The following is a 15,972-nucleotide window of genomic DNA, read 5'->3' as shown; positions in this document are numbered from 1 at the left end:
GCAGATACTTGAACATGTGATAAATAAGTGGACTTTTGCAAGTTAAGTTTATAAAACATTATGTTTTCTTTAAATCAGTGCAAATAAATGTAGTAATTTGACTCCAATATAGTGTCAATATGCTATACACTTTACAATCATTATGATAAGGATAAATAAGATTTGGAGAAATCTGCAAAGAAAGAAGATCTTATTTTCCAGCAACTGTGCCTTGTTCTAAAACTGCATTCCTAATATGACTTAGGACAAAAGACTCACCTGAATCTATTTAAACAAAATGTCAATAAAATTTCAATGCAAAACATCGAGCTTTCAGTATTTAAAAAGGGGTTTTGAATGTATTTTAAACAATTGTCAAAACCCTTTTGCCGTTGATAAATGCAATACAACACCTTCAATTATAGGATAAGCAATGTTATAAATAACAACAAAATAATTAGATCCAAACTTTATTATTTATGTGTTTCTATTTCTACTGATTAGTTCACAGAGAAGCAACTGTAAAGGTCAAGTATAGCTAGTGTTGATGGTTCTATAGCCTCATCTGATAAAATGCATTTTAGGAGGAAGGAAAGCAGCCGGCACGCTGTGCAGGAAATGGCTTTTAGATTCGAGTTAATATCAATAATGTTGGAGAGCAAGGAAACATTTTAGATGAGACACAAATATTATTACATCTCTTCCCAGAAATGCTCGAAAGTCCCTTTGTGCAAGTCCAAGTGAGGTCTGAGGTCTATAGTCTATATTTCTATATATAAGTCTATATCTATATACAGCTTGTGCATTTCCAGTTCAAAATCATTTAAAGAAAGCTTTGATTTTTACACCTGACTGAGAGATTATGTTGCCAAAAAAAGAATAAACAAATAAACTTTGCTATCAGGACCCAAACCTTAGGTCTCAATTCAAGGCTCAAGTCTCTTCATGAAACACAAATGCGACTCAAGTCCTCTCGTATTTTTTAAACATGTCACAGTGTTTGCTTGATTTTTGCTTAGTTTTTTGAGATGATGTATAATAGTAAGAAGAAGCTGAAAATTGCCTTATCCAAAATGCAGCATCATAACAGACAATTGATTCTTTGATAACTTTGTCTGTTTTTTCCCCCCTTTATTTTAGTACTCTTGCCTCACAGCAAGAAGGGTCAAGTCCCGGCTGGGGGACCTGAAACAGAATCACAAATGGAGGACCATTCTGTGAGAAGTTTGCAAGCTATCCCCATGCATGCCTGGGTTTTCTCCAGGGACTCCGGCTTCCTCCCACTGTCAAAAAACATGCTTCATAGGTCTAAATTGTCCTTAAGTGTGAATGCAAGTGTGCATGGGTGTGTGAATGTGCGTCAGACTGGCGACCTGTCGAGGGTGAACCCTGCCTTCGCCCAATAGTGGCCAGGATAGGCTCGAGCAGCCCTTGATACTGAAATGGATAAAACTGGATTAGAAGACAGATGAAAAGATGGATGTTTATTTATTTATTTGAAGTGAAAATCTGCAGTGAAACAAAATGTCAACAAGGAAGAACAATAGAAGATAAATCAATTAAATAAAGAAACTCTTCCTATCTCCGAGAACTTTGAACTCTGGAAGGCAAAACCTAATGAGAAAAAACGAGCTTCTGTGAGTCTCAAATCAGATCAGCACCATGGACAGCGACACAAACAGAGCCGCGGCTCTGCGGATCACCCTGATGTGGATTATTGACACCAGCGGACAGTCTGGCTTGTCTGGACACAGCCGAGTGTTGTAAGAGGTTAGTTGTTGCGTGACATTAATTAAACTGCAAGTTTTCACTTTAATCTTAAATAATCGAATTGACAAGTTCATTTTGGATGCACTCACTCTGTATTTGTTACTTGGTTCATTTATTTCAGATTAAAACCACATTTTCCTCTTGGACGTGCTGAACTCTCAGGCTGGTGGTGCTAATAAGACGAACTTGTGTGTTGCATTACCCTCAGTAGGGAACTCCTCAGCTTTTCATCAGCACTGATTCTTCAACGTGGCCAATCGTGTGAAAGGGGCGGGGACGCGCGCAGCGATGCCCGGGAGTCTGGCGGGTTGCCGACAAGAGGCAGCTGCAGCCGGGATGGGCTCACACCTCTGAGTCACTGCTCAGCCTCTGGTCAGGTATTTTGGACGTTTTGAGGTGTGTGGTTTTTTTCTGGGCGTTTCCCCTCTGTTGTTATTCAATAAAAGCAACTGCAGCCACTGTTAGGCAAGAGGGGAAGAAGGTACAGCTGCACTCCGACGTTCAGCACTCCAGTGATCACACACCTGCTCCGCTGCTGAAGAGCTGTGATCAGAATGCATCCAGATAAGTGTTTACCTGAACTGGTGGCAGAGAAAAACAGCCTGGATCCCTCTTTTGTGCACGCGGTGCGTTTACTGGCAGAAGGTAAGTCAGGTTTTTCTTTCTTTCTTTTTGTCTACAATCTGCTGCATACGCTGCAGATTGCTGGGCACCAGTCCCCGTTCTGTTAGTCTCAAAGCATCTTCAATTCAGTCCAGTACAGAGAGGTTTGTGGAGATTTTGACACATATTTCTTTGTCCTTTTGTGCTTCTTGGAGTAATTGCCCTCAACTGCACTTTTTTAGCTTCAGTCCAGAACTCGACAGATTTTCTGAGCAAAGAAAGTTGAGGTTAAAAGGAGAAAAATGCATGACTGAAGTTGAGAAAAAAAGCCAGCATGTTCAGTGAAAGAGCTTCTAGGTGCTGCAGGCAAAAGTGCAACACTTTAGCAGAGTGACGGGATGGATCAAGCTCTCAGTGAAAACATAGTGGCTGCTTTTCTTGTAAGAATCGTTTGCAAATATTTTTTAGATGCACGTTTACAATAGAAAGAAATAAAACGTTCAAATATACAAGATAAATCATGTTCAATCACAATATACAAGCCTTTTTTATATGTTTGAATTGCTGTTTCTTATGTTGTTTTTTTTTATTTATTCGTATAGAATTTTGTTGTTGTATTGATTCGTTGCAGTCCATGTCTCTTTTTTAGACTATTTTTTCATGGTTTTGGTGTAAAGACAACTGTTTTTCTTATAAACCTTTCTTTAAAAGTTCATAAAATAATACGCCAACACACACAATTACTGCAGGGTATCTCTTTAATTGTTAATTTTGGATGTATGTGAACTAACAAAAGTGCACCAGAAAGAACTGCAGATTATTCAACTGAATATCTGCTGTCTGTATTTTTTAGAAAAATGTACAGCAGAATACAATAATGTTCCGCCAAAGATCCTCATTGTGCATGTGTTCATTTATATTCAAAGAATATAATACTTCAAGAGGAAGCACACTAGCCCAAAGCACGCACAGATACTAATTTGAAAGTTAGTAACTTTGGCATTTCTGGAATGGACATGAAGCTTCCAATAATCAAAGTCCACACAAAGCGTTGGGATAAAGAAATGTGACACAAATATAATTACATTTTGCTAGAAAAAAAACATTGCAGAAACTAAATACACTTTTTTCCTGTACTTTACCATATATTTTGTTGAATTGATCATGTGATTTTACTAGGCAGATTAGTTTAGTTTACATTTCTTAATCAAGAAAAGCAGACAAGTTTTACCATTTTGTTTATGTATTTATGGAAGAACTGTGCTGTGTTCATATTCTAACGGTTCTGAGGGTTGCTGTGCTCTGATTTTCCAGCCCCTTAAGCACTACTGTTGAAATGTGTTGATGAAACACCTCACAGTATGGCCTTTGCCACTTGCTGGGGTGTAGATCATCTGTTACACAGAATACTTTTTCAGTCAGTGTTGACTCACACAGCCAAAATTCCAATAAAATATGTGCAAACTAAAATGCCCCCTTTTTTCTTCTTTGAGTTTTTCATTAGCACACTTGAATGTCACTTAGCCCTAATTAACATCACATTCCAGTGTGGATATTCAATAGTTGCTGAGAAAATTTGCAGCATTTCCCTGATAAAGTTAGAGAATCTCGTTTCAAGATCACCTCTGAAACTTCAACTTTTCACATCATCCACAACAGATACCAATCAGAGCAGTCAATCATGTTTCCCACATCAGCACAGAGCATATAGAAAGAAACAGGCAGCACAAGAAAGCTCTTTCTGTGATCCACTGTCACAGAGCTCTCCCATCCATCTTTGCAGCGTAAAAATGCAGCATCATGCTTATTGGTGGACAACAAGATAAAATGCATTCACTTGTTATAGATTCAGGGGCGATTTATCATTGAGCAGAATACAATGCCATCCTTCATTATTCACATTATACACAATAAACCACAAAATATGGATTTACAACAGTCTTGGTTAACGTCTCCCAATTTATTTAGTGTTACTGCAGTAAACTATCCTGATGTGAAAACCTTTTGTTTAAATTAAATGTCCAGAATGACATTTTCATTTTTATCTTTCTTTTTCTGCAAATCTCAAGGTTCCTGCATCATTTTGATCTATCAGGAAGAAGTCAAACATTGGGAATTTTCCAAAACCTTTTTCAAGATAACATTGTCTGTAAGTTCCTTTCGGTTTGTTGGTGCTAATCCCCCCCTATTCCCACCAACACTATTTCCTTCAGGGAAACAAACTCAGTTACTGTCAGTATGGTGTGAGCCTAATGGCTGCAGAGACCGACAGAACAGGCAGCTGTTGGGTGTGCTTTTAGTTTCCTTTGAATAAAGAACACAGTGGGTCTTTTTAATAGTGGGTGGAAGACAGAAACAAGAAAGGCAAGCTCTTAATAGATCCCAGAGGTTTTCTTGGTAAGACTCGACAACGTGCTAGGTATAAAAGCCAAAGGGATTCCTAATGAGAAGACAGGGAGGCAGAAAGAAAGGATGTGATGGACAAAAAAGGGAAGCTCTGGCTGCTGAAGAATTTGTATCTGTGTTACATCGCAATATGCCTTTTTTTCTATCACAAGTCATCTTTCACATTTCACTTTAGGAGTTATAAAATGTCTCATTTTAGTTCATCAGACTTCTTTTGTGTATATATATACTGTATATATATATATATCTATATATATCGCGGTGACGCGGTGATGGGGTTATCGTCACACCCCTAGGAACACTAACTGTTAAGCCAATTTTCAAATGTTTGACATTATCTCTTTCAGGAGTCACTTTAAATGGTTTTCAGCTGATTTTTTTTCTAGCTTAAAAGGATCTTCTTGTAGCTGTACTGCCAGTTGCCTTCTTTTTTGTCATTGTTCTTTTGAAAACAGAGCTTCCGTGAAAGGTTAAGAATATATGGAAAATAGAGAGAGAACTACCGTGAGCTGCTGTTAGAAAAGTGAAAAGAGAAAGCACTATAAAGCAAATACAAAAGGATATGGTTTATAGAGGAGAGTTAAAAGAGAAGGACCCATTTAAACACTGTTGATGTGACTCACTTCAATTAAAATCCAATGCACTTTTATTGTCACTGCAGTTGGTCTTGTTGCTGAGCAATGTGTGTATAATGATCTCTACAATTATAAAAATGCAAAAACTTACATTCTATTTGCATTTTATTTGAAGATATCAGTCATATTTGTGTGTTGAGTTGTACCTTAAAACTTTAAAAAGGCTGTTTTTTGTTGTTGTTTTTTTATGTTTCTTTTCCACGCTAACATTCAGCACAGTGTGTTTAGGATCCAGCATTGACCTGTGGTTAACAGTGACAGAAAGACAGCACTCAGACATAAAATTACCATTTTAGGAAAGAGACCGTAAATCAGCTTTTTCTGGATTTAGCCGAAAGTATTTACTAATGAGTGCAGAGGTCGGAGAGGATTAAATTCCAAGGTTACGGGCATTTCAGCAAGAGAAATGAGTGGATGAGCTAAAGCAGTAGAATTGAGACAGACAAGAAAAAACCTGACTGGAAATCAGAAAAAAGGCATAGAGAACGCCCACACTGCAAGCTTTTTTGTTACGTCAGTGTGTAACCCGTGTTGCCCATCAAAGCAAATAGAAAGTATAACAAAAGAAACTGCCATTTTGGTTTATTTAATCTATTCCATTTTCCATATTGTAAATAAAATTTTTAACTGCAATTTCAATGATTTTTTTCCCCCTATAAAGTTAATTTGCCTTCCAAAAGACTTAATAAAAGACTTTTCCTGAAGTCTAGTGTCCTTTTTCAATTGACACACTACTGACATGTCCCCAATTGAAAAGGTTGTGAACTAAAAACCAGGTCAATAAATGTTTGGGAAACATTTTCTGTGATCAGGAGGAATTAATGACTCTTTTAATTTAGATCACACAACTATTGTTTTCTTCTTATGCTAACCTCTCAAGAAAAGAAAGTTTGAATAACCCAGGCCTGCTTTATTTCTCTGCACAAACTGAATTTTACCTAATGCATCACTTTTTTTGTCAAACATCTGCAGAATTAACTTTTTTTCTTTGTTCATAATATTTAAAAAGTGGTGATAAGTGTTTTTGTTTAAGTAAATATTTGTGATTGACAAGAAAATCCAGAGAAAATAATTTGACTTAAAGCTTAAAGCTAAACAATTATGCATTTTCACGCAGAAGTGTTCTCATTCCTGTCTTAATAAAATAAATAACCAGTGATCATATTGGGTTTTAGATTTAATTAAAAACCTTTAAATTGTAAAAAAGTTAAAAAGATTAAATGTAAAATATAATCAGTTCTTTTTTATTCTGGATTCTTTCTACTCACTTTGTACCTGTCACTGACCAAACTGTCCAAGAGACCATCACCCGTCTGAGCTCGTCTACATGCTGCCTTGATGTGTTACCCACTAGATTTCTAAAGTCTGTCCTGAACAGTGTGTTGCCATCAATTACTCAAATAGTTAACATGTCTCTTCAATCTGGAATATTTCCAGAGGCATTAAAAACTGCAGTCATTAAACCTCTCCTGAAGAAAAACGGTCTTGATCCCACTGTACTGAATAATTACAGACCTATCTCTAATCTGCCATTTTTAGGAAAAGTCCTTGAAAAAGTTGTCTACCAACAGCTCACTGATTTTCTCTTATTAAACAATTCATTTGATGTTTTCCAGTCAGGTTTTAGACCCCATCATAGCACAGAAACTGCTCTTATCAAGGTAACCAGCGACATCCGCCTGAACACTGATGATGGCAAAGTCACTGTCTTAATCCTGCTAGACCTGAGTGCTGCCTTTGATACTGTTGATCATGGGATCCTTTTGCACAGACTCCAAGACTGGGTTGGCATCTCTGGATCTGCCCTAAGTTGGCTCAAGTCTTTTCTAGAAGACAGGAAATATTTTGTTGAAATTGGGAGTTGTGTCTCAGACTACATGGCCTTGACTTGTGGTGTGCCCCAGGGATCGATCCTGGGACCTCTTCTGTTCAACCTCTACATGCTGCCACTAGGGCAGTTAATACGCAGTAATAACATATCTTATCACAACTATGCAGATGATACTCAGATCTATGTGTCACTGACAACAGGTGAATATGGGCCGGTGGATTCACTCAGCCACTGCCTCCAACAGATCAGTGCGTGGATGCAGAACAACTTTCTCCAGCTAAACTCAAACAAGACCGAAGTTATTATTTTTGGCCCACAGAAACAAAGAGAAAGTCTCAGCAGCTACCTTCATTCTCTGTCTCTTAAACCCTCAAATCAAGTCAGAAATCTAGGGGTAATCATGGACTCTGACCTGAACTTTAACAGCCATATCAAGTCAGTAACATCAGCGGCATTTTATCATCTGAAAAACATTGCCAAAATCAAAAACATAGTGTCAAAGCCAGACCTGGAGATACTTATTCATGCATTTGTCTCCAGTAGGTTAGACTACTGTAACGGCCTGCTCACCGGCCTCTCCAAACGAGCTGTAAAACAGCTTCAGTACATCCAGAATGCTGCTGCTCGAGTCCTGACCAGAACCAGGAAGTATGATCACATTAGTCCTGTGCTCAGGTCTCTGCACTGGCTCCCTGTACCTGAAAGAATAGACTTCAAAGCAGCTCTGCTTGTGTACAAGTCTCTCCATGGCCGAGCACCAAAGTACATCTCTGACATGTTAGTGCCATATGAACCATCTCGTACTCTGAGGACCTCAGGGGCCGGCCTCCTGTTGATTCCCAGAGTCAGAACTAAACAAGGGGAATCAGCGTTTCAATATTCTGCAGCTAAAATCTGGAACAGCCTCCCTGAAGTCGTAAGACAGGCCTCTTCTGTGCTCATGTTCAAATCTAGACTTAAAACATTTCTGTTTAGCCGTGTATATGACTGAAAGGTCCTATCTGCACTTTTCTTTCCTTTCCTTCCTTTATTTTTAAATCAGTTTTCAAATTTTTTTTTTCTTTTCTTTTAAAGTAAATTTTATGTTGATTATTTCTATGATGTATTGTGATTTTAATGCATTTTTTGTTTTGTGAAGCACCTTGAATTACTTTGTGTATGAATTGTGCTATACAAATAAACTTGCCTTGCCTTGCCTTGCCTTCTATCATGTCATTGTTGTACCACTATTCTACCTTCTCTGGCCAAAAGATTCAGTTATGAAAGTGGACGGAGCTGTGTATGAGGAACAACCAGCACATTTATTTTCTTTAAAGAGTAAGAAGTCTAAGTTTGTTTTTGGACCAGTTTTGACCTTTCAAAACAGCCCAAGAGCAGAGAGTAACACGTTTGCAGCCCAAAAGTTGTTTTTTTCTTTTACTTACATAGTAAAATAGTTTATAATGTTTTGTTTCCTGACGGGCTTCACCCTAAAGCTCTGTGTTGTACTGTGTTCGACATGCTTTTTCAGCTCATTTTATTTACACTTTATAAGTAATAAAAAACAATCTTAAGCTGCTGCAACTGTGAATTTCTTTTAAACTTTAAGACTGCTTCTGGTGGAGTCATCTGAGGCCACAAATACATAAAAAAAAATACATAACTGTTTTGATACACAACTGATATATGGGTGGATTTATTTATTTTAGACAAGATCCCGGTCCAGTGGATAGAGCTAGAAGGCACCGATTCAAGTCCTGGCTGGGGGACCTGAAATACAATCATCAATGGGGGACTTTTCTGTTAGGAGTTTGAATGTTCTCCCTGTGCATGTTTGAGTTTTCTCCGTGGACTCCAGCTTCCTCCCCCCCTCTAAAAACATGCTTCATAGGTTAATTGGTTACTCTGGATTGTCCCTAGGTTTGCGTTGCACAGGGTCAATACAACACAAGCCCAAAAAAGTCAGTTTTTTGTGAAAAAAGCGATCCAAACCGAAAGAAGAACAAGAATAAAGTACTAAATTGATTGAATGTGTATTTATTTAGTAAGTGACCATGGTATAAGCGGGTTAATGGCTGAAGAAGTGTGCATTATCAAAATTAACGCATCTTGCGGAAGCAACCATCCTTCCCCTTCGTGTCAGAAGGGGAGGATGTATATATATATATATATATATATATATATATATATATATATATATATATATATATATATATATATATATATATATATATATATATATATATATATATAATTTGTTACATATTGAATAAAAAATAGTTTTGACCTCCATGCTCCATGCTAGTCTCAATAAGCTTTTTTAAACTTTTCAAACCTCTGTTTATTTTGGTTAAAAGCAGGTAAACAGTGTTTTCCTTAACGAAAGAAAGGCCTTTATTGTCAACCCTGTTATTGGTTCAGACTGAGAGGACCAAAGCTAATTACAAGGCTCATGGCTCATTGTGTCGCCTGCGTGCTCTGTTAGTGCTATTGTTACAGTTTTGATACCATGTGGGGAGGAATTACACTGAACACTTTCTTTTTTTTCATTCTGTGAGGTTGTTACTATTGATCAACTATTTAAAGCTGAAATAAATTAATGAATAATTAAATATTGCATTCAAGTAAACAGAACAAAATGATCACAGCTGTTTTAGCTTCTCACAGGGCAACATTTAACGATTTTAGCATCGACTTGTCAGCTGTTGTGTAAATAAAAATAAAGAAGTCTGATATCAACAAATAATCCCATACACTTATTGATTTGCCATGAACTAAAGCCAAAACAAGCACCGGGCCAAAATCCAGCACACAGGCCTGAGTGAATGTTGTGCAGCATTTCTTTCTTCTCCCACAGTTCGTAGGTCGTTTACGGCTTTCTCTTTTTTTGGACATTTTTATGCTCTAAAGGTGAACAGAGTTTAACAAACCATAAGGTTGCTGTGTGTGTCGACTTCCTTTCCCAGGATTGCTGGAGTTTGCTGCACAGGCTGTAATAATGTGCAGCTTTAAGATAAAGATAAAGATAAAGTCCCACTATCTGTCACACACCTAGGTGTGCGAAATTTGTTCTCCACGTTTGACCCATCCCCTGGGGGAGCGGTGAGCTGCAGTCGAGTTTAAGCTCCGCATTAGCTCATAAAATGTCTTTGTGAGTGCAGCAGAGTGCAGATTTGACCGATCTATGTCATGGGAAATAACTGAAGATTAAATTAATTAATGTAATGTATTGTCTCTTTAGATCTGACAAATTTATGACCCAACTCCACCACATAAGCTGTTTGATTCATCCAAATTATTTTTGCCACTGTAAGAAGAACTTTAGAAAAAACTCCTGACCAATCACAAACTAAATTCCATTAAAGCCACAATAGAAGACTAAACATTCAAAAGGAACAAATATTTTCTCTGGGTATTATTACAGCTACCAGTTTCGCTTCGTAGATTGTTTTCTACCCTCTCCGATGAAAGTTGCATTTTGAGTGTTTTTAAAATGTCCTTGTGTCCTTGTTTTTTTGATCACGTTTATCACAAAAAGTAAGCTCAAAATTCTATTGTTAATTATTTCTTTATTCAAATTGTCAATAAGGAGCAGGCAAAAAATGTAGTTTGAAAAAGATTATAAACATAGAAAATACACCTCAAGCTCCCTGCTCTGCTCCATTTTGATGCAATTACTTGTAGATCCATGTACGTCTTCATTTTCCACATCCAAGATGCCATTTGGCTCAAAACTGTACGAGTGGATAGCTCCAATGTTGCTAACTATATTTTTGCACCAGTATTAGGTTGTAGGTGTGAGGGGCTGTAAGCTGATGTGAGCGTGAGTAAACAGATATCTCTTAGTTATGGGTGATGGGAAGAGGGGACGGGATTGCTTGACACTAAGAGTCCCCCTCACATCTATGATAAACTCATGTCGCTCTGCAGACATTGTCCTTGAAAACCACACAGGTTTGTAAAATTTTGTTTAATAACAGCAAAATCACAATTAGAAGACCACTGAAAGCGCTTTGAAAATGGTCCAAAAGATGATTGGAGTGGGTCCTTATACCGACAAAAGCTCACATGCATGAGGAGATTTTTGTATACTTTAATACAAACATTTTTGGATTCAAAGTTCATAAACCTGAGCAAGTCTGGAAAGTGAATCAATATTTAGATATTTTTTCTTTTCATTTCTTTTACAGAGCTAAAACAAAGTGCAATTAACGCAAACGCTGCCAAGTCTGAGAGTCCGGAAAGCCATAGTATTCAGTGCACTTTGATCACTTGGAACAAAGAGGCTGACTAACAAAGCTGTAGTTAAAATCGCTTTTCCTGTAGACTCTTCGCGTTTGCGGCTTTCTGAATTGCATTGTATCTGCCTGTTGTATTCAAAGGCAAGTTTTTAAAGGCACACATTCATTTGTTTTACACTGATTGCATCTGACTTTCTCCACTGACAAGGAGCTGTTTTGTAAAAGGCATATCGCTGAAGCTCCAGCTTTGTGAAGACACTTCTCCTGTGAAGGCTCTGATAAAGAGATGTGATGATGTTGAATAAAGGTCAGAGCGTTTTTTTTAACCTGTTTACCTGTGAGTTTAAGAGGAAGCTTCCAGGAAATTCTTCTTGCAGTTAGCAACATTAGTCACATTGTTTAGCACACATTTTGTTCTACTGGTACAATATCTTCAGTTGGGAAATGCAATATTTGTTAAGATTGCTCCTCATTGTATCTTTATAATATTCTAATGCTGTACTTAAAAAAAATGCCTTAAACAGAATTAGATTTTTTTGGAGTTTAGGAAGAGAAACGTTTAACCCTGTATTGCCAGTTCCTAATAACAAATATGTTGGGATCCATCATCTTTCCACTCTCAGATTTATCCAGATGATGTTTACATGTATTTCAATTTTGGCATGTTCTCTGCCTTTAGCACAAGCCCAAAGCAAGAAGGATCCACAGTGATTCACAGCAGCATACATGGAAAAGTCCTCACAGGTTTTTATAAATGCAGTCAACACGTTCTTTTCCAACTTTTTCCTCTTCATAGTTTGAATCAAGAAAAATGCCCCAAGCGACTTTAGATATATTTACTGTGTTTTGAATAAAAACTTTTTCAGGTGAGTCGTCCATTAAAGCTGTATTTATTGAGTGCTTATGCACATTAGTACAGCACACCCACACTCTGTACTCAGCTGAACCCTCTTACAAACCCCAAATGCTTCTTGCAGAAAGATTAATTGGTCTTTCAGAACTCGACACGACCTCTTCCATTCCTGTCAAATGTAGTTTCCAGTTGTATTATAAGCTGAAGAAGCTGACTGAAAACTTGGTGATAAATGTTAACAGCCTTCTTCTTCTTTTATGGACATCGGTCACTTTAATTCTCAGTTTGTAGGGCTGCTGTTTAAGGACCCAATAGCTGCAGACTGCAGGTACATGGTTATTTAAAAGAAAAAAACAGTATTTATGACATTTGGAACTCAACAAAATAACTTATAAAAATTTGTTTATTTTTATTTTGAAAAATAAACAAATTATCTATTTTCCTAATTACTAAGCCTAAAATTACTTTTGTAATGTCTATGTAAAAAAGAAGGAACTTTTCATATTTAACATTTTCATATCCTGTGTAGTATGTATAAGTACTAATATGTCAACATATAATTTAGAGTAATTTTAATGACATAATTTACATTTAAAATCATAATCACAGAGATGTTTCTCTTTGGCTTAATTTTTCATTATCCTATCAAGTCACAATGAATCATCCATATGTTAACCTAAACATACAGAGAGAACTGGAAACCCATAGTACCATATTTGCTTCAATTTTTACATTTATTAAGTAGAATTTTCTACCAAAATAAGAGACTTAAGGACATTCAGATGTTATTCATTTTTCCTTTCCTTAACAAGGTAGGGTGAAAACTGAAATGATAAAGAGTTGGGTCTGAAGTCAAATCAAATCAAATACCATGACTTTTTACACTGATTTTATCACAGATTTTGAAATGTATTTTTTTTATTGTCGACTTACTCAAATGAAGGAATGTAAAGGGATTTGGTGCTGAAAGCACAAGTTATAAATTCAGATATTAAATTGGCAGTGACAGATTGACTTTAGCTCATTTGTAGCTTGAATGACAATAGAAAATTCTAAAAGAAAAGGAGTATTGTTAAATCTCTCTTCCGACATTTTCAGGGACTTTTCTGTTTCTTTCTAACTGATAAATTGTCTGCAATGTGAGAAGACTGCATCTATCTTCCTTTTCAGTTTGCAAGTTTACACAATAATCTTAGAAATTAGACCAAAGCTGTGATCCATCTCACAGTTTCCAAGGTAAAAAAAAACCAATTAGCAGTAATTGCACAGATTTAATCTTTACTCCTCCAAATACGTTTTATCAGATATCATTCCTCTTGATGTGCATTTTATTTTCTTAAGTTTTGTGCTGTGTTGGGATCTGACTGTTCGGATGGAAAAGGGGTCATCTAATAGTGAAGTACATCATCTTTTGTTAGTTTGAGCAAAATGAATAGATCAACAATAACAAAGGTAGACCTAAGATGACATACCAGCATTATTAAATGTTCAAATCGAGGTTATTCAAGAAGATTTAGGACAATCAGCTGGTTTAAATCGTGCAAAAGCAAAGTGTTATTTGTTTCCTAATGAGCCCTAATTGATGCAGTTTACATGCCATGCAACAGTTATTTCTAAAACAGGCTAACAGACTCGTGCTTTGTCTACAAAAGCAATGATTTGTCCTTTTTGTATTTGATTGCAGAGATTGAGAAGTATGACGGAGATGAACTGAGAAAAGATGGTGATGTGAAGAAATATCTGGACATCATCAGCAATAAAAACATCAAGCTCTCAGAGAGAGTTCTCATTCCAGTCCGACAGTATCCAAAGGTAAGAAACGTCATCTGTCGTTGCATCTCTGTTCAATGTTTACAGAACATTCCAACAATGTAGCTGCAAGGCAGTACCTATCAGGAAGTATGCAGATTGTGTTTGTGTGTGACACTGTTTTAGTCTTTTTAGTGGCGAGATGGATATTTTTTGTTGTCTGAACTGCACCTGTTCTGATAAATCCCTCTAGGCTTCAATCTGGCTCTCACAGAGCTGTTGAACAGCTTCTGTTTATTTTGATGCAGTCATCAAAATCCAAAGTTTTCCGTAGACTAAAGCACCCAAGGGCAGGAGTGTAGAATAGTGATCATAAATCACAGTGTGACACGGTGCTCGCTGGATATGCAGTGTCATTACTGACAAAGTCTGAAATGTTGCCTAATGAGGCGTCTCCTTCAAGCAGCTAAACAGCAGCACACGAGAGAAAAGCAAAACAAGAAAAGGTTATTTGTAATGTAGCGAAGGAATCTTTCATGATCTTTACAAATGTATGCACAATACATGAAGATCCTGTCTTTCAGGGGTATGATGTACAGTATTTGTGTGTGCTGTGTAAGGATTTGAGGCTTTGTAACTACTTTCAGGGCCAGAGTGAGTGGAGGTTAGGTTAAGGCTACGATTGGGCACTGGTTTTGTTAAGGATTATGATGGGTGTCAATAAATTTCTTCAGTTGAATCCTGAAACCAGAAGAGGTGCTGATTAGTGTCATTCAGTAACATTTCTCCCTTTATTTATTTTCTTTGGCAATACCTCAGACAAAATATTTCTTTGTTTTAGACCCACTCCGATGAAAATCTGGGATTTTAACATGTTCCTGTGTTAATTTCATCATACTGGAGGACATCAATAAAGAAAATTAGGCTTATAGCATTTCTATATTTATATAATCAAATCATTATGATCTACAGTAGGAGCAGGCAAAATAATAACCTTGGAAAAAGCTTGTAGTTGTGCTGTAGAAAATACAGTAGCAAGCCAAAGCTTCCTACTCCTCTCCATTCTGATGCATCCACTTGTAGACGACTAGATTCATGTACATCTTTGTTTCCCTCATCAGACCTGTATCAGGCTCAAAACATATAGCTGGGTAGCTCTCACGTTGGTTGCCATTTTTGTTGCACAGGTAATGTTAGAGGCTGTAAGCTACTAGAAAGCGTGTAAACAGATGGATGACGGGAAGTAGGGGTGGGCTAACTCTGCGCCAACGGTCTGCCCACAACTCAGAGGCAAATTGAACTGCTGGCAGTCTGCAGTACAACTGAGTATTAGGGCTAGTTTACAAACTACCACATTTTTTAAATTATGACTTTAAAGTCCTAAATTTAAGAGAAAAAAGTCATACCTGTTAAATTACGAGAATAAAGTCATATATTTATTACTTTAAAAGTCATAGGCTTTAAAGGCGTAAATGTGTAAATTTACGACTTTAAAACACGTAAATTTACAAGAAAAAGAGTTGTATATTTACGGGGGAAAAAATCATTAATTAACAAGAAGAAACACCCAAATTGTCTGTGTATCTGAGCCATGCTTGAAGATTAAAGATGTGCAGCGTTTTGTGAAGCTTTACTTTCGGATAGGTTTAAAAAAGAAATTCTGAACCATTTGATGATTAAATATCTAATTACTAGTTTAGCTGGCTTTCTGGGGATCGGTGTCGGTAAAGCGGAGTTTCATATGTAAAATAAGGAGCTCAGAGACATGTTTGGGTGTAAAGGACCGCTACTTTGTTCTGACTTCATCATTCACATACCCAGAAGTCCATTTGTCACTTTACGTCATGTAACTGTCATGCGTACAAGGAACAGGGGAGTGAAAATGGTATCACATACGTTCGCTCTTCCAAGGGAAGTGTCTCATTT

General features: G+C 37.0%; 1 protein-coding gene across 8 annotated transcripts in view; it reads left to right on the top strand.

Moving 5' to 3' along the window:
* The first annotated feature begins 2,027 nt into the window (after nucleotides 1-2,027).
* The window catches only part of khdrbs2 (KH RNA binding domain containing, signal transduction associated 2), a 72,606-nt gene continuing 58,661 nt past the window's right edge, over nucleotides 2,028-15,972 (top strand). For 6 of the 8 annotated variants that reach the window (XM_023963436.1, XM_023963434.1, XM_023963433.1 and 3 more), the window contains exons 1-2: nucleotides 2,033-2,394; nucleotides 13,982-14,109. In XM_023963436.1, coding sequence (XP_023819204.1) covers nucleotides 2,304-2,394; nucleotides 13,982-14,109 — 219 coding nt within the window. In that variant the 5' untranslated portion in view covers nucleotides 2,033-2,303. Of the gene's footprint in view, nucleotides 2,395-13,981; nucleotides 14,110-15,972 lie in introns of all 8 variants that reach the window. The other 2 variants (XM_023963438.1, XM_023963439.1) reach the window with 1 other exon arrangement.

The sequence above is a fragment of the Oryzias latipes genome, chromosome 15, assembly GCF_002234675.1.
Source record: "Oryzias latipes chromosome 15, ASM223467v1".
NCBI lineage: Eukaryota > Metazoa > Chordata > Actinopteri > Beloniformes > Adrianichthyidae > Oryzias > Oryzias latipes.
The sequence above is the reverse complement of the archived record's forward strand: the minus strand, read 5'-3'. Positions and strand labels throughout refer to the sequence as shown.